At 29.8% G+C, this 27,664-nt stretch overlaps 1 protein-coding gene across 5 annotated transcripts in view; it reads right to left on the bottom strand.

The window, feature by feature from the left end:
• The window catches only part of Ecr (ecdysone receptor), a 100,870-nt gene that overhangs the window by 15,078 nt on the left and 58,128 nt on the right, over positions 1-27,664 (bottom strand). For all 5 annotated transcript variants that reach the window (XM_077416465.1, XM_077416466.1, XM_077416464.1 and 2 more), the window contains one exon: positions 7,181-7,638. In XM_077416465.1, coding sequence (XP_077272591.1) covers positions 7,181-7,638 — 458 coding nt within the window. The remainder of the gene's footprint in view (positions 1-7,180; positions 7,639-27,664) is intronic.

Here is a 27,664-nt window from a genome sequence, read left to right on the forward strand (position 1 = left end):
TCACAAAACTTTAACTATGGCCGGTATTCATAGTCGAATCTTATATTTAACACCGTCTTAAGTACGATCTTTCCAGCGAGAAAATAACTTATCGAATCGACGTCTAATTGACGTCGAAATCATCGATATTACCAGACTCTAAACAGACAAATTATGTATTTTCTGTTAAGACAGAAACATACGTACATTCGCTCATTTATTAAACAAGAAATTAAATTAAGCAACTAATTGAATATTAATGTTTAAATATTAATACAATAAGAGGACGAGCGTGGCCTAGTAGACAGCGCACTGGTCTATTGAGCCAAAGGTCCCGGGTTCGATTCCCGGTAAAGCTAGAAAATTTCATTCGCTCGTTCTCCTCTCGGAAGGCAATGGCAAACCACCGAGAGTATGTCTTGCCACGAAAACTTCTCTAAAAATTGCCGTTCGAAATCGGCGTGGCGCGCCGTTCGAAATCGGCGTTAAACTGTAGGTTCCATATACAATGTGTATAATCCACGTGCGCAGCACATGTATATGAAGAGATAAGTCACCACGCTCGGGCACGAGTAATAGGACTGAGTATACAATAAGATATTTGTATTTACATTTATCTGCCTAATATATACATAAAAATAAATAAATTATTGGTTACAAATTTTAATTAAATTTTTATTTATATTCTAATAAAAAATGAGACATAAATCTTTTTTTGCATTATATGTCAAAATAAATTTCCAAGTTTCGCTACTCATACTCATGTTATCAAATATTCAATATTAATCATCAAATATTCAATATTTGATAAAATATTGAAGACTAGATTTGTAATGTAACTGTTAACTGATTTTTTGGTATACGAGAAAGTTAAAATGCATATCTTTACGCCAGAAAAAAATTAAACCACATTACCGAACATATAAAGAAGAATTATGACTTTGAAAATTCGATATTTATATGTGACGTTATCGAAAAAGTCTATTTTCCATATTTCAATGTAATAATTTGTTTATCAAATATCTTAAGATATTAAATATTATCTGCGCTACCACACACACACATATATTTGCTAAACTCTATATTTTCAATAGTGCCGATAAAAATACAGAGTCACCAAATATTTAAACAAAATATTTATGTTACAAGTTGATTTGAAATGTGGTTTATAGATGAATATTTTTAATGGCGACTTTCAAGGAATTATTTGGCAACGCTGTGCGCTCATGTCACACTTCAGTTCATCACGTACGGTTTATTATCAACTATTTATCTTTATTATGTTTAAAAAAAAAATAATCCAAAAAATTGTCTTTTATTTTTGCTCACATTACTCCTCACTTTATGTTTTTTATCACTCATTATTATAATAAAATTTCTCTTTGATAAAAAGAAAATGTCACAATATTCTTTGATTAATGAAATTTACACTTACATTGACATTTTTGTTATCAACTTCACATTTGACAATCGGCGCCCTGAAAAGCGCAGCGTTGCCATATTGTTCTGACAGTAAAATTTACCGAAAAATGAAAAATTTCTAAATACACATAATATTTTCACTTTTTTCTTATAATTAAACATAATAATCACGTATAACTTGATTTTATATAAGTTTAATGCAATATATCGTGACACTTCGATCCTTGCATGATGCGACTAAAATTCGGAATTAAATGATCGTATTTAACGATGAGAAATATCACGGTGTTGCACGATATATATTTCTAGTTTATAACTGACTGACAGCGCGCTGAACGCTCTGTCTACACTGAGCGCACACGCACACGTACGTATATGCTGTCTCTTTTCAAACACTCAAGGTATCTCAAAAACGCTATCTATCGATGCAAAAGCAACCGTACGGCGACGACGACGACGACGACGACGACGTTTCTTAATTGTAAAATTTAACATTTCAGACTTTGCGTCGCAATATCTCTGCTCGTACGGCACATAGCGGAAAAGTAAAAACACTTTTATCACATAATTCAAACCCAAGCTATCGATCAAACTTACTTAGAACTTGATCCGTTTACTCGTTATCGAGATCTCAAAATCTCGGGTACTTGCAACTTGTGCGTTCGTGGAAAAGTCACGGCGGTCTCGCGCTGCGCGTGTACTTGGCGCGAGACACTACCGTGTCTCTTGATAACAAGATGTCCTATATAGAGCGATATCGATAACCGACTCCAAATTGTTGACATATATATTTTGGCATCAACAGCGGATAATGTAAAGAATTATATTTAAGATGGTTCAGTTAGTACCGTATGAGTCAATAGAAGGCCTAAATTTTTTTTTAAGAAAAACCATTTTTATGCATATATTCTAGACATTTGTATAATTACTGGTTTTATAATATAATTTTTCATTCGATTATGTATCAATTTATTTACTGATAAATGTAAACAGTTCAAGATTTGACTTTAGTTGACATTCGTAAAAGAGAAATGTCGCGACATTGCATCTCTTCGCTGTAAGCAGCTATTATGCCAGTGCCATGTGTTTGAGTGAAATTATGTATTGTGTTTATGTTGAAAAATAATGGAAGGTAACAAACAATTTCGATAATGGGAGATTTGCTTGCAAAAGAATAGTGCTGTGGAAAGAAAACACTACCACGGCGCGGCGTTGCCACATGTTCATGTCGCGTACAGCTGATCGAAAAGCCGACAAGAAACGCGATAATTTATCAAGTTTTGATTGAATTATTGGACTTATTACACGTTAACGTCTTATACTTTTGCCTTATACTTAACAAGTGCTATAGAAGAATTAAACAATATTATTTTCAGTTTTTTGAACTTGTTTATTCTTTACAGATAGTGAGTAAAATTCTCGAAAAATGTATGTTTTCGATACAATTTCCCATAAAACCTATGTTAAAAATGCCAACTTTGAGATTTCATATCTCAAAAACTATATAGACGTCAGATCTTCTCAAAATTGAAAATTAAAGTGTATGTATTTAGGTTTTCTTTATAACATATTTTTAATTCGGAATTTTTTCTTTGACTGCACTGATGGCCGAACCACCTATCAAATAATTATCTTATATCTTTTAAAAAATTTAAATTTTTCTAAAAATTATGTCCTCAAAGTTATACTATTTTTTCATAATTATATGTCGGACTTAAAGTTATTTTTTTATTAGACAAAATTCGAGAAAATTAGAAATGCTATAATTATCTCGAATTTAGTTTACAAGAAAACGTCTATATATGTATAAATGTCGGAATAATTGCCTAAAAAATCGTGTTGCTAAGCAAAAAAAATTATAAGTTAGAATTAATGTTTTATGCTTTTACGCACGATGTGACTCTTTTTTATTTTTGTTGATTCGCCATCGACGTTAGGATAGACGTATCCGCGCCTTTAATTTAATTTAATTTTAATTTTCTAAATGTTTCTTTACTCATTAGTTGAGGAAGACTCTGTAAAGCTCGAAACGTCCCCTTTCTACACTATTATGTATTGAGATATTAAACTAATTTTAATTTTATGACATCTATGCTTTGCTCGATTTTGGCCGTTTTATTTACTATTAAAAAAAATTTTGTGATGAAAAAACAACATCATCAATTTTATTTAAAATTGATTTACATGATTTTTTTCACTTAATTTAATATCTTCAGTTATTCTGCATATAAGTGCTTAAGAAGACCACCTGGTCTAGAGTGCTAAAAAACAACGATTTTTATACTTTTTTTTTTTGAAAAAAAAAAAACGGTTGTGCTATTAAGGTAGTTGTGTCACAAAACCCATTTTCATAGGAATCTTTTGAAATTTGAACAGCATATTAATGTAAACACGCTCTACACACACGTGCAAGTAGAAAAAGCTTGACTATACCAAAGTTGAAATAATGGAAATCAAACTTAGCACTTTTTACATGTATCGTATAAAACGAACTTCCTATATCACGTTTGTAATTGTAGCGATCAAACTACTCATAGGATTTTAATGAAAAACAGAGATGACAAAAGAGACTTGTAAAAATATTCTTACAAAAGTACAAGACCCTTATCTATTTAGTTTTGAAGCAATTGTTACACAAAGTACAGAATTTCTCTTAGCGGTGGACGCATACGACAGCTAACCTGTAAAAATCTTGCAACACTGCGCACATGAAGATTATATATATATATGTGTAGTTCAGACATTGCCGCTAAAGCTTTAAGTCTTTTCTTTAATACTTTTTTGATGTAGAACTACGTCTTTCTCGGGGGGTATGGGGGTACGACTGCAACGTTTTCTTGCAACGTTTTCATGCAACGTTTTCATGCAACGTTTTCTTGCAACGTTTTCATGCAACGTTTTCTTTTTCTCGAAAAGTATTTAAAAAAAATATACTTTATTAATTTTTCGATATGGGTTTGTTCTCGAAAAGTATTAAAGGAAAATATACTTTATTATATAGTTTTTGAAAGATCTCTCTCGATGTAAGCTAAGGGTTTTCGCAATTTCATAAATAAATAAATGAATGAATAAATAGATGAATGGATTTAATAAATACATAAATGAATGAATGAATGGATGAATGGGTGAATAGATGAATGGATTTAATAAATAAATAAATGAATGGATGAATAAATGAATGGATGAATGGATGAATGAATGAATGGATGCTTATTGCGTATGCGCATTGCGGACGATTAGGCTTCACTACCTTTCTCTCTCGCACGATGTCGGACACAGACTCGCAATGCCTCTTCCAAATATGTTCTATTCTAATAGACGTAGTTCTACGTGTTGATTGCGGCACAGTTGTTACTGTGCTTGTTTAAATTTTTAATTTTGTTTTTTTCCATATCATTCAGAATCGGTTGTAGTTGTTTGTAGTGATTTTGCTTTTTTTCATTAATCTTTCTTTGTAATGTTCAACAGATATTTTCGCTTTTATTTCTTCTATTTATTCAAAATAACCTTGATAGAGCATACTAACGCGAGCATCGCGAGTTAATCTCGATGATATACTGACATTACTGACGCGAGTGAAAACAGTAAATAAAAACAGTACAAGCTCAGTCAAAAGTTTTACACAGATAAGTAGAGTTTTCCTTGCATTATCGTATTGCAGTGTGACCATTATTTTTTACTAATACTGTCGCGATACAACTACCTTAACTTTATGTTTGTACATATATCTTGTTTATATTTTATAGAATATCCATAAATTTTGATAACAATAATAATATAAAATTATCTACATGGGCAGTTGACGTGTCCACACTGATTTTGTCAAATTGTTGACAGTGTAAAGAAAATATCTCAAATACAATGAATTGGGCCAAATTATAACTATTTTCTCCGTACGAAAAACCTAACAAAAGAATACATTTTTGAAAAATAATATTTTTTTTTACAACTTAATGGAAAAAATAATGATATAAAAATAAACTTTTTTTTAATAATGGAATATTTTTATCAATTCACAATTTTCTATAATTTGAATAGATTTAGCATTGATGAATGCGTTTATCATTATTAATCTCAAATTAATTTTGTTTTTTTATTTTAAGTGACTTGTTTTAACTCTGTAGTGTCAGCTGTCAGCAATTTCACAAAAATCAATGTGGACGTCTACTGCCCGTGTAGAGATCTCGACAATTTTATATTCTTTTTGTATATCAAAATTCATGGATATTCTATAAAGTATAAATAAAATATGTGTACAAACGTAAAATTGAACATAGCACTAATCGTTTTGAAAAAAATGTAAAATTGTTATTTTTTTAGCGCTCCAAACCAGGTAATCTCCTTAAGATAGGATTATAATTATTATAAAAAATTAATAATTTGCAAAATATTTTTCCTCTTGCAAAAAAATTTTAATAATACCCCCTCTTAATTTTTTTATAAATTTAAACGTACATATAATTCGATTAATAAGAAACGTCAGGGTATAAATTTTTTTACATAAATTGAATTTTTTGATATTTTCTATATAGAAGTATCATAAAATATACTTTACAAGTCATTTCATAATTTACTCTAACGTATTTAGATATAAAAAATATGAAATGAATATGTCTCATATTTAGTTTCCACCTTACTTCTTACGTAAAAAATAACAAGATAAATCATTAATAAATTTAATTAATTAATAGGCATAAAAAAATTCAGTTATTTCTAAGGTAAATACCCTTACGAACCCCTCTCCAATGACTTTCTCCTTCACATATATTATAAAGGTCATTTTCCTAAGTAACCATCAGAAGGTTCTAGCCGTCGCTCGTTGTTTATTAAAAAGTTATAAACAAATATAATTGCAAAATATAACACTTTGTATTAGTGTTTAGGGAAGTAATTTGCTGATATGTGTACTGTTTATGCACACATCAGCAAATTACTTCCCTAAGCACTAATACAAAGTGTTATATTTCTCCAACTTTTTTGTTAATAACTTTTTAATAAATAACGAGCGACGGCTAAAACTAAAGAGAAAATGCGCGTTTCTGAAATGTGGGTGCATAAAATGTAAAGATTAAAAAAAAAGAAAAAAATAAATATTCCAATAGTTGATCCTGATCGTACGTCAAATGTATGTAGAAATCCATGGAGCAACATATGTTAATCGTTTCGAGTTTCTCGATACACTGAATATTTTCATTTCCTGACAATGTACGAATATGATGACCTTCATGAAAGTTTATATGTAAACATCGTAATAGTGAGAAGTATTTTTTTAAAGAACGAATTTATATTGAAGCTGTATATCGTATAAAGGTTCCTTATACGGAATAATGAGGTTAATTAAATCAGATTTTTCACATTTCTTTTGTTTATAACTTTTTAATAAACAACAAGCGATGGCTAATGGTTACTCAGGAGAATAACCTCTATAATATATGTGAAGGAGAAGAAGAAAGAATGAGAAGGAGGTTCGTAAGGGTAAATATTTACCAAAATATCTAATTGTAAATTATACTTTTTTTTCTTAATCGCAATTATGTATTTTCTTTATGGCAATCGATTTATTTCATAATTTTGTACGTAAAAAAATTAAGATAAAATCATCGGAAAGTAAATATTTTATAAAAGACATTTCATGTTTTTAGATTAAAAATTGGCAAATTAGATTAAAATCATGGTAGAAGTTTTGCATGAAATGTTTGCTGAAGAAAAATTTAACTCATGAAAATAGCTTTAAAAAAAAAAACATCATATAATTTAAATAATACGATATAGTATCTACCTTCTGCGCTTTCTTCTCTTTTCTCTTCACCGCACATTGGTACTCGGGCACAACACATTCCGGCCTCATGCCAACCGTCAGACACTTCTTCAGTCTGCACTCCTGGCACTTGCGGCGCATATACATGTCGATTTCGCAGCCGTTGCCATATTTGCACTGATACACAGCGTTCCTGGTGATGCTTCGTCTGAAAAAGCCCTTGCAGCCTTCGCACGTAAGGGCGTTGTAATGATAACCAGACGCACGATCGCCACATACAAGGCACAATTCTTCTTGTTGTCGAGGCGTAGGTCCTTTTCTCTTCTTCGCATCGCATCCCTCATTACTACCACTTCCAACCCCGCTGCCTCCGCCTCCGTTCCCACCTCCGTTACTACCACCACCCCCGCTGCCGCCGCCACCTCCGGAATTATTTCCATAGCCATTTATTGAACCCGGTTGAGATAATTCGTCCCTTCCTGGAATTAAAATATAAAGTTCATCATAGTAACATAAGTATTTAATTGCGTTGTAATTGAATCGACTGTAAAATTACAATAGTAACATAGAATTTTTTGTAAAGAAATTTTTTGTTAAATATAATAAACATGTTTAATTGCTCCTGTAGTTCCTGTAGCTCCTAATATAGTGAGCAAATATTAGTACAAATATAATAGTATTATAGTATTATAGGTATAGGTAATAGTATAGTAATATAATAGTATTAGATATACTAGTGCAGTTACTAGATTCTAATATAATTTTGGTGAGTTTAATTTTTGTGATACTGCCGGTATCTTTATAGATTTTGTGCCAGTTATTCGCTAATAAACATAAGTATCATAAACATAAGTATATTACGTACTTTGATGCAATTATCCAAATCTAAACTAAAACTAAAATTACATTAGTTTCAATTTTTGACGATGGGTATGGTAGAATGTATATCAATGTATATCAATAAATAAATAATTTATTGTGTACAGATAAAAGTTTTCAATGTAATCGTAGCCCCTAACTATTAAAAAACACGAATGCTGTAGCTTCTCTACATGAAGTGTATTTAATAGGTAGTTAATAGAAAAATATAAAAAAATATTTAAGCATCGTAGACAAAATTGTAATTTAAAAAAAAGTCACGTGTCATTGTGAATGACACAAAAAAGGATAAAAACTCGACTCTGAAGCTACAAAAAGTAAAAAAAATTTCTGTTAAATGTTCCACTTTTAAAAAAGGCGTGTTAACTGAGTGAATTTCGTTTGTATCGAAAAATTGAAGCTTCTTTTCCGCGATGCCGATTGGTTATCTCGATTGATTGCCGCGCCGTAGCTTAATTGCTTTATCCCGTGAGGGACTGTCATCGCGGAGTAGTGTGGCAAGTTTCGTGCGTGCAATGTAGTGCGTCGTGTGTGTCGTGATGTGACATGTGACAACTCGCGTCGTGTCGCGAGGTTAATATTATTATTAATGTGATCTTTCATCATTATTATAAATATAAAATCGTTTAATTCTGAATTTCGGTCGCGTCACGCAAGGATCGAAGTGCCACGCAAAATATCAGCGGATCGGAGATAGGATTATAGTGACTCCTCTTCTAAAAAGGGCATGTCGTAAGTATTGTTGTCACTTTTCCGCGATCCCGATTGGTTCTTTTGCTGCGCTTATTTTATTTGCAGCTGTCATTGTATATTTTGACAGTTGTGTGTATCAAGGGTTAATAGTGTAATAGTAATAGCATAATGTTAAAGCTAAATAGCGCGCGCGAAGCGCGCGTCTGTATAGTGTCTAGTAACAGTAAATTTGATAACTCAACTTACGAATTACTATGATCTTGCTATATACAGACACAAAAACTCAATATTGAAGAATAATATTAGATATATTTAGAAATTATTTTATGCAAGATAAATCAATAAAAATAAGGACAATATATGAGAATAAACATAGCTTGAAGAATAAAAAGATATTATAAAGCTATATATGTATAATTGAAAAAGGGCGGCAGTGTGGTCTAGTGGTAAAGCGCCAGACTCGTAATCTGAGGAACCAGGTTCGAGTCCACTAGAGCCATAAAATGTTTTTCCGAAAGCTGCGCCCCTCCGTGCAAGATTGAGGCCCTTGTGCGGAGAAAACTGGGCTCCGTTTTTCGGAAAGAGACGTCAAGCCGTCGGTCCAAAGGGTTTAAGTGAGAGGAGAAGGATAGTATTGGTAGTAGATTGCGAACCCTACGGGGATATGCAATAAATTACGAAAAAAATGTATAATTGAAAAATAAGTGTGAAAAATCTATTAAAAATTTACCAAATAATTGTCAATTATAAAAAAATCGATAAGTAAAACTTTTTATAAATAAATTTATCACAAAAAAGAAAAGAAAGAAAAAAGAAAAAAGACAAAAAACTAAAATTATATTATTAAAAAATTTTATGAAAATGCCTAATTTTAAAAAAAGTAGATTTTTGGAAACCGCTTTTTTAATTTTTCCAATTTTTCGGGAAATAATTGATTGAATCTCAAAGAATTATACATGAAATAGGGGTAGAATTTCCCGGGGAGTGCTATAAAGTATACTATTTGTTGTTACCGATCTTTTTGGAAACCGGTTCCAAATGACCGAATCTCAAAGAATTGTACATAAAGTAGGGTTTCTCAATTTCCAGGGGAGTGCTATAAAATATATAATTTTTCGTTACCGATCTTTTTGAAAGTCGGTTACAAAATTTTTCCAATTTTTCGGGAAATAATTAACCGAATCTTAAAGAATTGTATATGGAAGTAGGGATATAATTTCCCAGGGAGTGCTATAAAGTGTATAATTTTTTGTTTCCGATTTTTTGGAAACCGGTACCGAAATTCTAATTTTTACATAATTTTTCGGGAAATAATAAGTATCTAATGTCCGACCGCGAACTACTTATTCATTAATGGGCCGATTTGTTTGAAACCGCGGCGTGGGTTTAATTTTTCATTAATGTACCGATTTTTTTGAAACTGGTGCTAAAATTTTTTTAATTAAACGAGGATTGGTTTAATTTTTCATTAATGTACCAATTTTTTAAAAACGGGTGCCAAAATTTTTATAAATTTTTGGAGATGGTGGCGATAGGTACTAAAATAATACCCGACTATTTTTGTTTGTCTGTCCAACCCGACTATTGTCTGTCTGTCCGCGAACTACTCATTCGTTAATGCACCGAATCTTAAAGAATTATATATGAAGTAGAGGTAGAATTTTCCGGGGATTGCCATAAAGTATATAATTTTTCGTTACCGAATTTTTGGAAACCAATTCCGAAACTTTTCCAATTTTTCGGGAAATAATTGACCGAATCTTAAAAAATTATACTATATGAAATATAGGGGTAGAAAGAACTAAAGAATGTAATAGAATTAGAAAAATTGCTAATAGTAAAGGTTTTTTCCGATTTCTGTTTAAAAAAATGTACGTGATTGCTCCAATTTCTGCAAACTTTGAGATATCAAGCTGAATTTTTTTATGGATAATTTTTATGGATAACTTTTTGTTACCGATTTTTTGAAAACCGGTTTGGAAATCATTCAAATTTCGAGAAATAATAAGTATTAATTGACCAATTTTCTTGAAACCAGTGCCAAAATTTTTAAAATTTTTGGAGGATAAGTTTAATTTTTTATTAATAGATAATTTTTTATTAATGGGTCAATTTTCTTAAAACCGATGCCAAAATTTTTCTAATTTTTTTTTTTAATGATTTTGATGAAACTGGTACTAAAAGATTACTAATTTTATGGGGATGGCTACTATGGGGTTGAAAATTAAGGTCATGAGGTGCTATTGGTGCGCCTAATTAATAAGAAATTTGGGGAAAAAGGAATAGACTTTGAGCCCGCGCAAAGCGCAAACAAAAAATCTAGTATTTTATAATACCGTGAATAGAATATTATGTTTGTAGGTTTACTTAATGTTGTATGCATTTAACCCTTTAGCTGGCACTGTGGGGTATTAAACGCCTCAGCCTAGTTCAGCTCTAATTTAAGCCCCCCTATAGTACGAAAATGGTACTAAAAAATGGAAGGGTTGAAATATAAGAGTTATGAATTTTTAAGTGAAAACAGTCATTTTTTCGTTTTCTTTTACGTTCTCCAATTTTTTTCATATTTAATATTACATTTTATCAAAATAACCTATGACATTTGTTAAACAATATTCAAAGACTATCTTGGAATTTTTTTAAGTAAAAAAAAACAATAGTTTTCTCGCAGCAAGCATTTTAATGATGGGGTCTGAAACCGCCCCAGTGTGCCAGCTATGTGATTCTGGTGAAGTGTGTCAGCTAAGGGTTAAATTTAATGTAAACAGAAACCTATAACAAAGTTTTAATTTTTTCTAGCTAAAGCTTTAAATTGAAAAAATTGTATTAGTATGTTGTAATTGAAATTTCAAGGCAAAATTAGTTTTATTTAGAAGAAAATAATACAACTTTGACACACGCTGTACTTTTGATTACTCTATACTTTAGACTTTAGAGAAATCTGATAATATTTGTAAAATTAAGAATTTGAACTTGTAGCTTTGCCTCTAGAGATATTTAAAACTTTGAAATTTCGTAAATCAGACAAAATGTATTCCTGTAACTTGATTTTATGAGAAACAGTTTAAGTTATTATATAAACTTATATGTATATGGCTAACTTTTCTTATTTTGAGTAACTTTCTTATTTTGATGCAAATTCGCTTTACGGTTACGGTATTGATAAATTCATAATCATTCAATCCTTTTGATTTCTCTTTGCAGTATTTTACAATAAAAAATGGTAAATATTGACAAAAGGGAACCCAACACCTTGACTGTGACATATATTATAGAGGTTACCCTCCTGAGTAACCTTTAAATGGTTTTAGCCGTTGCTTGTTTATTAAAAAGTTATTAACAAAAAAGTTTAAAAAATATAACAGTTTGTATCAGTGCTATAATAAGGGAAGTAATTTGCTGATATGTGTGTATAGATAATACGCATGTAGGCGGGGGAGGGACGAAGCCCCCTGCAGCAGAAGTGGATAGGGGTGAACCTCAGTTCGCGAACCGTACAATGATAGACCTCGTTTCGCTCTGTAAGCAGGGGTGGGGTGGGATGGAGTGGACGTCCATTGTACGGTTCGGGTTTTCAATTTTCCACACAAATCGAGATCCACCTCCATCCACTCCTGCTACAGGAGGAAAGGCTTTGCTCGCTTCCCCACTTCCGCCTACATGTGTACTGTCTATACACACATATCAGCAAATTTTACTTCCCTTAGCACTGACACAAACTGTTATATTTCTTAAACTTTTTTGCTAATAATAACTTTTTAATAAACAACGAGCAACGGCTAAAACCTTTTAAAGATTACTCAGGAGGGTGACCTCTATATTATATGATAAGATCAAGGTCATAGAAGCTGGGTCTTTTGTGAATATTCACCTAAAAAAATTAGCAAAATATATTAATATATTAGTTTTTTTGTTTACAGTATACACGTTTATCGGAAGTAGAAGTGCGTAAAGTGCAGTCAGCACTTTTACCTTTGGTATTAATTTCCCGTAAATGAGTGGAAACAATAAATTCAGGACTGGAATAAAGTGAAGATAAATTAGTACTTAATTCTACCATATACCCTAACTTGTTTCTAATGATGGGGGTAATAGATTCACAGAGATATATACATATCATTTATTATTTACTTTTCAAGGTGTTCTGAAAATATTGTGATAGAAGTATGATAAACTTATTGCAACTTGTGTTTTTAAATCTGTTTTAATTCATAAACAGATGTACGAGGTACCCAAATTATCCGTAGTCCTGATTTTATTACCGTATCATAACGACTAACTTATGGCGCGTTTAAGCTGGCCACGCAACTACTAGTCTACTCGCCAATGCATTGAACAGTAAAAACTGCTAGCTACTTTACCGCAGCGACTAGTCTAACTGCAAAGCATATTATGTCTTTGTTTTCTAGCGATTTAGTTTATTATAAGTTATGTTAATTTGTTTTCTAAATAAGTGTCAATATAAATGTTCTCTGTCGGTTAATTTATGCTATAAATTTAATATAGTATTGTTTGCATTTAACTAGTTTTATTTTACATAATAAAAATATCTTCAAAACTATATATATATATATATATATATATATGAAATGCAGTATTACCGAAAGATGAAAATCTATCATTAATGAGAATATTATGATATTATTATGAGAATATTATTACTTTTAATGACAATAATTTTTGGTATATAATTGGTGTAAAATCACAAAAATACTAAAATTCTATTAATTAAACATATAGATATATGTATCTTAAAAAAATTTTTTTTTTAGATTTAGGTCTCAATAATATTTAGCTAATTAGATTGATTTTATGTCTATTTTTGAGTGGTAAATTTTTTATTCAATGATGAATATTCTTTTAAATGTTTTTTTTTTTATATGCTTGGCATACATTTTTTACCTATAGGTATAAGATCTTTTTTTTTAAGATTTTAATTCTTCTTGTAGAAATCACGAAAGATTTTTCTAATATTTTTAATACAAATTTCATTATATTTTTAATACCAATTGTATTATATTTATTCTGCAAAAAGTATGTATGTGTTCCTAGTATTTCGTAGTTAATTGCAGTTTTTTAGTTCTAAATTATTTAATATCCATTTTATATTTTTAATATAGGGCTCCTCCAGAGAGGAGACTTGACTATAGAGAAGAGTTAAACCACTTCAAATATCTTGTTCAAATTTTGCGCCATTGCCAACATTGCCCTCTTCTTATATCTATTAATTGTGTTATTTCTGCAGCGTAGTAAGGTTTGTCATTATCAGGTATCGACGATGTACAAACATTGTAATAATTTGTATTTTTTATTTAAAATGTGTGAAAATAAATGGGATCCACATAGAACACCTCCCATAGTAGGTATACAAATATATAATATTTATATGATAGATAGTGTACACACCATACTGAGTAAAAAACCTTAGTAAACATAGATCGAAGCTCAACCATTTCTGAGATATAAACATATTTATATATTACTACCATGACTGACTTACAAGGGAACACGCCGAATATTCAAACTCTTTGATTATGTGGATACGTAGAGTGACTCAATACATGACTAATGGTATGCTTCATTTACTTTATTGCCCTTTAAAAATGATTTTTAACCTAAAAGTCAAAAGGGCGCTTCCACTTTTTCGCGTATAACTCTAACTACAAGAGATAATCAAAATCAAAATTTTGTGCTTACATAGCTACAGACTAAAGAAAAAGGGTCGAGATATTTGAGAAAAAAAATCGTGTTTTTTGTTCATAATATTGTTAACAACTTTTTATTCCGCGTTAATTTTGCGAAGCAAAATAAATCCCACTTATAGTACCTCAAATCAAAGCGATTCATGGTGGTTGCAACCTGGAAAGATTAATTGGACGATTCGATGTCTAATATGTGACTGGCCTAATTATTCATCTATTTAAATGAATTTTTAATGTAAGTTAAACACATATAAAAAAGTAAATACATATTTTGGCGTTTGTTCCGACACTCAAATGACAATGGATCGGCTCACTTAAATTCAAATATATTGCAGGATCCGAATTCTACTAGAAACAAATCTTCTTCCATTTTTTTACATTTTATTTAAGAAATTAATAATAAATAAAAATTAATTAATTTTTTAAATATTTATTAAATTTTATATTTATTTGAATCAATGTGTGTGTTGTAAAAACATAAAAAAGTTTCCCTAGATAATTAACAAACATATAAAAGGTGAAATCTACAATCATAATATTTTTTTAATAATTTGTTTAAAAATACTATCTGATTAAATATTTTTCGATTATTAATAAATTTAGAAGCATATTCTGCATATTCTAACGTGCTGTAATAATAACAGATATAGAATGAATGTCAAAAATTCCAGAACTGTCAAATATTAAAAAAAAATACGCGAAAAACTTTTGTAAAAAAATGTTTTAGGGTTAAAAAATGTATCAGTTGGTGACCTAAAATGATCGTGGAAAGTTGCGTCAAGGTCAACTTGAAAATTTTAACTAGAAACTCCCGTTTTTCATTGCATATTCTTGTAGCTAATCTCGAATTTCCTCAAAATGTGTGTGTGCTATAGTTTAATCTTCTTTAATGAAGACCTTTTTAATCAAAAAGATGATATAGTTCTTCAAACTTTCAGTATACCGCCGGGATTAGCATTATCCAAGGTATACAGCTTAGCGGTTGCCAGTCAGATTTACATCTTTTGTGTGTATGGGGGGGGGGGGCGAGAGTGCGCGCGCTCAGTGAATAGTCGTAATTTCTTAGATAAAACATTCAATGGGCAATGGATTGATAGAAGAGGTAATTCAATAATTATACTTACTTCTGTTTAGAAAGTTTCTCTAAAAATATTATATTTTAACATATATTTAAAGTCATTATCTTCAAAAGAATGGATTCACGCTTTTTTTCAGGCTGTACATGTTATTTCTTAATAATTATAATTACGTCAAATTTTATATATATAGGTAATTTTTATAATTTTAAAATATTGAAAAATTGTCAAAAGTTGAGATAACTTATATGGAATACATAATAAATATACCGTGAATATTTGATATCGAATAATGACAATTTATAATATCTATACCGAAAAGATACGTAATGTAGGTAACTTTTTTCTGATCAAGTGGATACGCAAATAGATTTAGCCTTTGATGGCGACATTTTTACGCATCTCTATTATACACTTTTGCTGTTTCGTTTTGCCGAATGGCGCACAAGCAAGTTAGAAGTCATGGTCGGTGAAAGTATGGGCGATTACGTTTCAGGTGTGTGTGTATGTGTGTGTGTGTGTGTGTGTGTGCGCGCGCGCGCGCGCGCGCGTATGTGTGTGTAGTATGTGTGTGTATATACGATATACAAGTATATACACGTGCACATTGATATATGCACGCGTGGTATGCGGGCGGATATGAATTGGTTGATAAAAAGCTGGCCTAAGCCAAAATCACCATACTTTTCAAACAAATCGCGATTTGTTATTTATTTCTTATTTTTACAAAATAGAGAGAGGAGAGAGGAGAGAGAGAGAGAGAGAGAGAGAGAGAGAGAGAGAGAGAGAGAGAGAGAGGATAGATGTGTACTAATAATGTTCTTTCTGTGTAAAATATATCGAAAATAATTTATGCAAATCATAAATAACAGATTCCAATATGTTTATGTACAGATTCATGTAGAGTAACTGACATAACTGGGTGCCAAATTTCAGGACGTATTAAATCTACAAAAAATAATCACTGTAGAGTAAGGAAAAACCATTATAAAGTAAAAATGAATATTTGTATAGGTGACGGCAATAAGCATCTGCAGATATCAAAACCAACTTCATTTTTTTATCAAGTAACAAGTAAAAATAAGGTGGACTTTGTACAACACGATTAACAGCGCGTAAATTAACGTTATATCAATCTTTAATAACTAGTGGGATACATAATTATACATCATACGTTTCGGCTCTGCCTTGAGCCATCATCAGCGATGCGGTAACAATTAAATCAAAACAAAACTAGATATACTTTTTGCAGATTTCAATTCTCTTCTAATCATTTTACATACAAAAATGTTAAAATCATACAAAAAGAAATCAATAATTTATAAAATATTTTATATTATATTTTTGATATATTTTCAAATAAAATGTAAAATAGATATCTCTAAGATATTAATTTTTTAACTTTACTTTAATGTTTTTGTGCAAGAAATGATATAAATTGATTGATAGAAGAACATAATTCATATAATATGCAATTGGATACTTTTTAAATGCAATTACGTATTTTTTATATTCGTTGCAATTTGATTTTTCTTGTTTCCCTCACTGCAATGTGTCTCCTATTTAATTTATTATTTTTAAATTCTCCAGTTACCTTCTCGCTGATATTCTTTACATTATATTTATTTTACGTTTTAAGTATTAATTTTTTTAGATTATATTTAGGTACTATATTTTAGATGTTCATATGTTTTTTAATAATTAAATATCGTTTTTCATGTAATTTAGCAACCAAATTTTTATAATTAAATGATAAATGATGATTAAAACAATATATAAAATTAAAGACAGGCTAATGTATAGAACTAAAATCCATCTAACGAGAGATCATGGTTGGTTCTGCGCATAGGCGAGCAAAGTGGGAGTAAAGTCCCTAGAGCGTGGCGTACCGTATACGTAAATAGATGTTCTGTGGGCGGAGACCTATGCGAAACAAACGAGTTTTCGTCCGATCCAACCATGATCTCTCGTTGGACGGAGTATATAGCGAATATACTTGTATTAAATGCAAAGTAAACTCTGATAGATATTTATATATAAAGAAAAACGCTAGTTTCAAGTCTTTATTGACAACTACGTACATCTTTACGATAAATCCAGAAAGACCACGCGCGAATCGTTGATAGAAATTGTAAAATATTTTTTTACATTCTTGATTTGTGATATTGTTTTTATAAATATATGTATATGTATATAATATAGAGATAGACACATTATATATTTACATGATAATATTTTTGAAGAATAAATTAATTTATGTTACAATTTCTCCAATTTGTACTGTTTTCTTTTTGAAATAAAATTTGAATTAAAATTTTTAATACATTTTAAATTGATACAAATATTGATATATATTTAATAATATTTTAGGGATGTGAAGAACAATAATTCTTCGTAAACTAACTTCTAGAAAAGAAAATAATAACTCATATTCTTTAATTTAAGTTTAATTTAAATTTAAACTTTAATAAAAATTTGGCTCAAAGTTTAGTTATAAAGATATATATGATTAGAAATTAGTGAGTCGTGATTAACGACGATTCTTTTTGACACATTTTTGTTAAGAAAATATTATCCAAAGAATTCTAGTATTTAAAAAATAATGTAAAATCGGATAAGACATCCTAATATGATAAAACAAGTCAATTGATGTAATATGATTTAATATATTATTGTTTTAAAAAACCATTAATATTATTGCATTAATTTTTGTCTGTCATTATTTTCGTAAATTGCGTTGAACGTTTCTTGTATTAAATACAAAGTAAGCCGATATATATGCATATATAAAGAGAAACGCAAGTTTCAAGTTTAGATTGACAACTACATTTCTACGCTAAACCCAGAAAGACCACGCGCGAAACGTTGCCGGTTTTAATATTCTTTAGCAAGGTTTCCATGTTGGTTAGTACCTCTCTGTCACGACGTAGCAGTGAGCGGCCTTGACTCTGGCTTTCTTGGTGAATGTCTATACAAGCGGACGCACACAGCCACTCGTGTCCTCCTTGTTCTCTTGTCTTACCTAACAAATGGCGAGTTTTTCCCTCTCTATTTCTCCCACCGCTTTGCGCTGTGCTCAGCCGAGAGACAAAAGCTAAAACGGGCCAGTGAGCACCGCTTCGTTTCCTTCCAGAGATCAGACTAGTTAAGCGACCGTGTGAAAAGAGGAAGTGGGAAAACATATAGATGTGAGTCTGTACGAAGGGAGAGAAAAAAAAGATTCGCGTGTAGGAATCATTAAAAAATACTTGTTTTCATAAATACATATTTTTAGCAGGATGTTTATTTAAACTTTAGAAAAAATACCTATATTTATAAAACCTTCTTAATCCTCTATTACATAAAAACAATTGAATAAGATACAAGCCATTTTCGGTCTAATAAGCTTAGAGCTTAGGCAGCTCAATATTAATTTTTCTGTATATATGTATTATTAATAACACATATATATATATTTTAATGTTTTACTGTGTGCCGATCACAGCCAGACTTGAAACACAGTTGTCGTTGGATCATTAAAAAACCCTTTCCCTCCCCACAATTAAATTGACACGATTCTTTACAGTTTTTATATAATTAAATCGTGAGAGAAAAATAGAGAAAGATAGAGAAAGAGAGAGAGAGAAAGAGAGAAAGAGAGAGAGAGAGAGAGAGAGAGAGAGAGAGAGAGAGAGAGAGAGAGAGACTATTTGCGAGTTTTACTACATATGTCCTCCGGGGCGAAGCCCGGATCTAAACAGATGATCTAAACAGAAAAAATTTAGATTTTTTAAAAGTTTTCAAGTAACAGCCAATGCCTCTGTAATAGGTACATTGTTTTCTTATTTTCTTTTTAGAGTTCCATTCATTAACTTATTTATACCTAACAAAAATAACACCAATAACACCAATATATTACAATATTGTAATAAACTCCTTATATTGTTTTGGTGTTATAATATTTTAACGCAATAAAAAAAAAAAAAAAAGAAACAGAAAAATCAGTGAGATGTACATGGTAAGATTTGTTACACAGGTAACCAATATTAAAAAAACTAACTAATTTTGCAGTCACATTTACAATGCACATTAACAGTTATATTGCATTTACGGATACGTTATCTTGCACAAGCATGATGTTCGTCATCTTATCCGAAGTCATTGTATTTATTTTTTTTCATTTAATAAAAATGTTGCAATGCAAAAATTGAAAATTTCTAGTATGTTATTTTATATATTTTTAGCTATACTATACTGTAATTTCATAAAGAAAGTGAAAGTATTTACCATAATTATGTCATTCCTTATAAACAAACACTAAAAAATTACATATGGATGTACCCAAAATGTATTTCTCATTATATTATCTGCTTTTGTAGACAAATTGAAATCAAACTACAAGAGATTATGTGCTATTATTTAAAGCCTTTAATGAATTCAGCATCGACTCGTTATCTGTTATTAGTTTAGAAAAATTAGCAATTTCTCATCTTACCCACTTCGTCATCTTACTCCCGTTCCCCTACTTTATGTAAGTATTTAGTAAGTAATTTCAAATCGAATATCATCTATTATATCTTAATTAGAACTTTAGATACTCAATGAAATCTATGTTACCTATATCTACTACCTATTTTGAATTTTTAAGTTTAGTTATCGAAAAATAATTTTTAAAAAACATATTAAAATACAGAATATATAATACTTTTGCATACAAATATATTTTTTATATTTTTGCTTCCTCATAGAAGAAGCTTTGTTTTCATAAACCTCTTATATGAACCTTTGATTGCATATAAAGCTAATAGGTCTTATTAACCAAATGTTAAAGAATTATATATGAAACAGGGATAGAAAAAACCGAAGAGAAAAAACTGTTTTTTTTAGTTTTCGATGCCAATATGTTCAGAATGTTCTACAACATCGGAAAATCGTTATTTTAAAAAATGTCCGTATGTGTGTATATGTGTGTTGTGTGCCAAATTTACCGAAATTTCTATAACTCAAGAACTGATTAACTAAATCTTAAAGAATTATACATATATGAAATATAGGGGTCGAAAAAAAAAACTGAAGAATATAATAAAATTAGAAAAATTGCTAATAATAAAGGGGATGCCGAAAAAAATCTACATGATTACTCTAATTTCCGCAAATTTTGAGATATCAAGCTTAATTTTTTTTATGGATAGAGTATCATTAAAGGAAGGTTGATGTTGAATTTAGCACGGATTGGTGAAGGGGTTACCAATTTTTGCTTAAAAAGTGTACAAGTTATGCGTAAACTTATATGTATATAGAGTATCATTAAGGGAAGGTTGTTCTGAATTTGGCGAGGATAGGTGAAAAGGTTACCGATTTCTGCTTAAAAAATATAAGTTATTTGATGGATAGAATATCATTTAAGGAAGGTATTGAATTTGGCGAGGATCGGTGAAGCAGTTACCAATTTCTGCTCAAAAAGTTACATGTATAAGTTATACATGTAATTTTATATAAAGTATCATTAAAAAAAAAAGTTGATGGTATTGTATTTGGCGATAATCAGTAAAAAGGTTCTTTCTTTATAAAATTTTAAATTTTTTGAGAAATGGCCGTGGTTGCTCTAACTTCCGCCAATTTTGAGATATCAGGCTATTTATAATTCTATTATATTCTTCAGTCCTTTCTATCTCTATATTTCATATATAATTCTTTAAGATTTGATTGATTAGATCCAGCTTTATACGCGATTAAAGGTCCATATGCGAAGTCCATATTGGACCATGTAGCCTGAACTCCCCAAGTTAACATCGATTTGACATTGCGTCGATTGTAAAACCACTTCACTTGTGCTACTTAGCTCTACCAATTCATAAAAAATATTAAATTTAAAATTAAAAAAAGTGTGCAAATCAGAAACTTGCATATTGCTTCCTCATCATTACAGATCGCTACCATTGCTCCTATTTCATTTCGCTCATAAAGCATCCTCTATGAGGAAGCCAAAACAAATAAATACTAATAATTATGCATCAAATAAAATACAAGCTTCCTCATAGAGGAGCTTTGTGAGCGAAATAAAATAGGAGCAATGGTAGCGATCTGTAATGGTGAGGAAGCAATGTGTAAGTTTCTAATTTGTTATATTTTATATGTATTTTAAACTGTTTTTTTTTCACATTATCATGATTCGATAATTAATCAATCACATACGATTGTGTATTTTACATCCCTAGTATTATATAAAGGGAAAAAGTTTATTTGTGCCATTATTCAGCGGATAATCTTAGAAATTATTGAATTGATTTCAAAAATTTTTACACTGCTGGATAGCTTATATGTCTTCCTGAGTTACATAGGCTTTGTGCTATTGTGCTATAACCCAATTTGAAAAAAAAAATTTGGGATATCTAAAATTTAAAATTAATTCTTTAAAAGAGCCGTGACTTAATGACTTTTCCTGTTCAGATTTTCCTATAATCAACCAAATCTTAAAGTATTATATATGAAATATAGGGGTAGAACAAACTGAGGAATATAACTCACAGCGTTGTAAGCATCATTCTGTCTTCGTTGCACATCGAATATAAAACGAAGATAGAGCGATGCTTTCAGCGCTGTGAGCGTGAATCGGACCGCAGCCTTAACATGTACTTTAAGTTGTAAAGCGAGGTCCACGCTGCCTACCGGCAAAGGTGGGTGCGGGAGGGGTGGCCAAAGGTTCCCCCTTGCATCCCCGCGCGCGCGAGCGCGCGCGCGTGTGTGTATGAAGGATACCTTGCAGAATTTCTGTTTCGCTGTAAATATAACTTTGACACTCGGATTACCACATTCTTTGATGCAATGGCTGAAATCTTTCAGATATTACTAATGATAATGTTAAATAAATTATTATCAAACATTTATTTTTATATTTCTTATATTTTTATCCTTTCTCAGCCTATATCTCCGAAGCTATTTGAGTCCGACCCTTATTTTTATATATATATATATATATATATATATATATATATATATATATATAATCCTGGGGAACGACCAAGCGTCTTGGTCAAAGACCAAAATAAGTTTTGCGTTTTGGCTTTTGACTAGTCAATCCTAGGAATAACTAATACGGCTGGTCAAAGTTAGAAACTAAGAAAAATCACTTCGGACTTTGACTAGTCAATCCTAATAGGTGTGGCTTAATTCGGACTGTGTGACTGTTAACAAATAAAATCAAGATTTTTTTTACTAAATTAAGTTCTTGTTGTTAACATAATGTAGCTTTTTATTTACTTTTTTACTCCAGTTTCCCGAAAAAGTAGAGGGGATAACGTTGGTACTAACGAAAATCCCTAGGCAACACAATTTAATTTTTGTAGATTAGTAGCACCGCGTAAGTAGATCTGTTAAGTTAGAGAAAGCCTTTTTCAAAATGTACGCGCACGAATAAAAAATAATCAAACCTTTTTTTGACACATGCGTGATAATAAAAGGACAGTATTTGTTATTTGTTTTCAAACTTCTATGTAATCTTCGGTATTTCTATTTTTTATTATTGTTAATTTTGTAAAAATTATCAAAACTAATAAGAAAAAAGAAAATACAATTATAAATATTTTATTTCCTTTTCTGTTTTTAATTTTCCTTTTCAGTAAATAATTTATATTGTTAGAATTGAAAGAATCGGTCTAACAACTTTTCCAATTACGTTGCATATATAAATTATTTTCCAATATGTCAAAATAGTTCACGCATACACTTTCCACGCGAAACGAGGTGCCACATGGGTTCATGACGCGCTTTATTACAAGCTCGTTTAAGTACATGCGTGGGCGGGAGGATTTTGCTCCCCTGCACCCCCCTCCCCATACATGTACTTTATAATTTCGCTTTACAACTTATCATATGTACTTTAAGTTGTAAAGCGAGTTCCACGCTGCCTACCGGCGGGGTGGGTGCGGGGAAGGAGGGGACCAAAGGCCCCCCTCGCACCCCCTCGTGTGTGTGTGTGTGTATGCATATAACATCTACAATTTAATATAGTCAGGATAGTCAGAGGATAAATTCCACGCATGTACTTAAACGAGCTTGTAAAGCGCGTCATGAACCCATGTAGCACCTCGTTTCGCGTGGAAAGTGTATGCGTGAACTATTTCGACATATATATATTAGTCATTTATGCCTTTTAATACTCAATTTAACTGCTATATTTTCTAAACTTTTTTTTGTTAATAACTTTTTAACAAACAATGACCCCCGACTAAATAAAAAACTACATTATGTTAACAATAAGAACTTAATTTAGTAAAAAAAAATCTTGATTTTATTTGTTAACAGTCACACAGTCCGAATTAAGCCACATACCTAAGGGATTGACTGGTCAAAGTCCGAAGTGATTTTTCTTTAGTTTCTAACTTTGACTAGCCGTATTAGTTATTTCTAAGATTGACTAGTCAATCCTAGGAATGCCCGCATTTCGGGCTTTGACTATATATATATATACGAGCATTCCTAGGATTGACTCCTAGGATTGACTATGAAATGACTCGGGACTCCCCCAACAACATATTTAAAAATGAACCAAATCGGAAAGGGGACCCTTTTTACGTATAATTACCTATGTATAAGTAGTAGTAGAGAGTGCAAAAGAGAAAATAAACCTATAACAACGCTAATGCAAGCTTGTGTCGGAAATTGCAATAATATGTAAACAATGAAAGAGATGACATTCAATCTCTCAATAAAAATTTGTCAGTTGAAATTTCGAACTATTTTCGTTCATAGAGCATATAGAGTAAAAATAGAAATGCTTTTGTATTTATAGAATATAGAAGGATGGATTAAATCTCGATAAAAACTTGATCGATCCAAGCGTTATTAAGATATTATAGTTTGTCATTTTCAACTGAGTGAATCGCATATAAATACGCTAACGAATCGATTTATTGTTTACTACATGTAACTTGGCACAAGTGTTTCTTGTTATAAGTTGTATAAAATATTCTATAATTGTTAATAAATTTTCAAAAAAATGTATACTTTGTTGGAGAAAGGAAAACATTTTAGATAAAAAGTATATTAATATCAATAAAATATTAGAATATACATACATCTACATATATCTATTTATTTAAGGTATTATAAATTAGTTTAGAATATTTTTTATATTATACTAAAGTATAAAAATATTGTTAAAATATTATAAAATATCTTTACACTTTAACTGTCTCACACACACTCTTCATATTCACACAAAGATCACCTACATTTCTAAAATAAAACCATGTAAATTTTCTTACATAAATCAATTCTCTTCGATATTTTGGATATAAAAATAATATTGTAAAAATTAATATAGAAGTAACGATATACAAAAATCAACAGTTTACGAGATATTTCATATATTTTATTCTGACACTTTGATATAGGAGAATAAAATATTCACTTTCCGATGACTGTACCTTAATATTTTGCGAATTAAATAATGACGTACATTGATTAATATAAAGAAATACATTGACATAAATATACATAAAAAAGGGTACAAAAAAATACATTTAAAGAAAAATTTATAATTTGCAGTGTAATTGTGTATTTCTTAAAAGCGACTGTGTTTTGAGTTTTGATTATATCAATCATTAAAGAAATACTCTATTATCTATATTAGACATTACTAAAAAAAAAAATTATTTACATATTTCTAGAGGAGAGAATTTATTCAGATTAGACGGATTGAGAATTAACGATTTGATAGAAATATTCCATTAAAATATATTAAAAGGAAAAAAATCTCATAATTGTTAAAAATAATTAAAAACTTAAAAATTAATAAATGTTGCTGTTATTATTTTTGTTTTAAATTTGTAATAATTAAAATCATTCTTTTATTTACAAATTACTTAAGAAATCAACAGTCTAAGTATTTATAGGTATTGCTGTTTAATCAGTGGGGCGGACGAAGTTATTTTTCTATATATTTATAGGTATATTTTAAATTCATAGATTTCTTGAAATTTCCGAATACTTAAATACTCTGAGTACTTTATATTAGAAAATTATATAGAAAAAATATTTTTAATTTTCTTATATAATAATTATAAAAAAATATAGCTAGTTTCGAAAATACCACCCGAAAAAAGTAAAATCAAAATCCTTAATGCCATCCGGTAAAAATACGTATTCATGAAGAGATTTCATTCACCTGTGATTTATTGATTCTTTTTGTTCTTTTGCAAAATAAAGTCGCATTACACAATTAACCGTAAAAACAACAAAATAAATTCCTTAAATATTATAGAAGAATTTAACTTCTAAATGCGTGGTGCCGCACACATTATTGTTCTCATGTGTGTATATAGCAATATAAATATATTTAGTGCGAAACGCTATCACGTGTCTCTTGATAACCTGGCGATACCTACTTCGTCCAAACTCAAAGTTCAACATGACATTTCATGTAAGACATTAATCGGAAATTATGAACTAATCCAAAGTATGTGATGTGTAGAATGTCAGTTATCAGATAGGTCGACTACTTTTAAAAGTCGAATATCAAAATATACAATAGTTTTGCTTATGCTTTTGAAATTTTCGTGAGAACTAATTACATCTCAAAATTAAAAATTAGCAATTCAAATTCGAAAAATTTAACATTATTAAACCTAAAACATTAATATAAGAATACTGCTGTAATCTGTAAGAAAAATTTTAAACAAAATAATTAAAAAATTTAAGAACCTTAAGTATACACTGAGAATCGAAAAACAGTAATAGTCTCTGAATTTTCGTTTATTCTCAACTTTTAATCTCAATACACAGCTTACTTAAAAAAAATAATGTCTACTAAAAATTACAGTAATATCTAAAGATTAAGATCGTAAGCGATACTGTCTCTCTGAAAGAAATAATAAAAAAGAAATAATTACTGAGAAGTTCCATTATTCAATCATGTGCGATTCAGTAACCATTATTGTTGGCTCTCCATATTCGTTCTATCGCGCAAATTCAGAGCAGTTCAGAGACATATAAGATTCATAATAGTTACTGTAGAATAGATTGTTAGCTCAGCGTTAGCATATTAGGCTGTCATTCCGGAATCTTAGGTTCAAATCCCGTCAGTATGTTTTTAAAAATTGTAAAACAGTGCGTAATTTTAATTAATAAAATATATGCAAAACCACGAATATAAATTAAACTATAAAAATATTAGAAAAAAATAAGAACTATATATTTGAAAATAAAAAAAAAATTATTTTTTTTTCGTTAAAATATTGCATCGGAATCATTCCTGGTCTTTATCGTAATGATTACTGTGAAACCCATACTAGTTACTGGGAGAATGTTTACTGTAGTAGTGCGTAATAGTTACTGTAAAAAAAAAAACTAAAAGTTGAGAGTAAGCAAAAATACAGTAATTATTACTATATATTTTTCAGCTCTTACAATTAGTGTACAAATAGAAAACAAAAATGTTAATATTTCTAACAAGAAACTATCTTTTTTTTGTAAAAAAGTGTAAAAAATCCAATCTTAGCGATAATTAATTGCGTCTAACGCAATTTTATAATCTAAAAATCTAACAATTTGAAAATTCAATGTTATAGAAAATTAAAACTTATTAATCAAGAAAAAATTCAATACAATTTGCAGTTACTTTTATCAATTGCTATAGGTACTAACTATACTTCAATATTTCATACATTTATATAAAAATATTAAGGTAAGGAAAGTAAATTACTTTATAAAGTATTTCACATTTGATTCTAAAATATAAACTATTTCGTAAGCTATTAAGTTTTAAATAATGTTATCTTTATATTTTCATACGCAGAATATGAAAAAAATCAATATATGTAAGAAAATTTGTGGTACTATTTAAAAAAATATAGAATTATATATAAAAGTTACGTAAACTTTGCAAACAAGGGTAAAATTGATCTAAAAAAGTATCAGGGTTGTGTCTCTTTTATATACCTACATTTCCAACATATAATAAAATACAAAAGTACTTTTTGACATGTAAAATTACTCTAAAAATTTTCAGTCGCGTCATATTTTTTAGATAAGGGTGAAATGTAAAAATCACTTTTCAGTAGTATTATATGTATATAGTTAAAAATCATAACAATTAGGAACATAAACTTTCGAAAGTTTCAGAATTTGAAAATTGATTTCATAAATTTAATAATTTTGCCCGCCACTATAGAATC

The sequence above is a fragment of the Temnothorax americanus genome, unplaced genomic scaffold, assembly GCF_048541705.1.
Source record: "Temnothorax americanus isolate GAGA-0224 unplaced genomic scaffold, ASM4854170v1 Scaffold43, whole genome shotgun sequence".
NCBI classification, from domain to species: domain Eukaryota; kingdom Metazoa; phylum Arthropoda; class Insecta; order Hymenoptera; family Formicidae; genus Temnothorax; species Temnothorax americanus.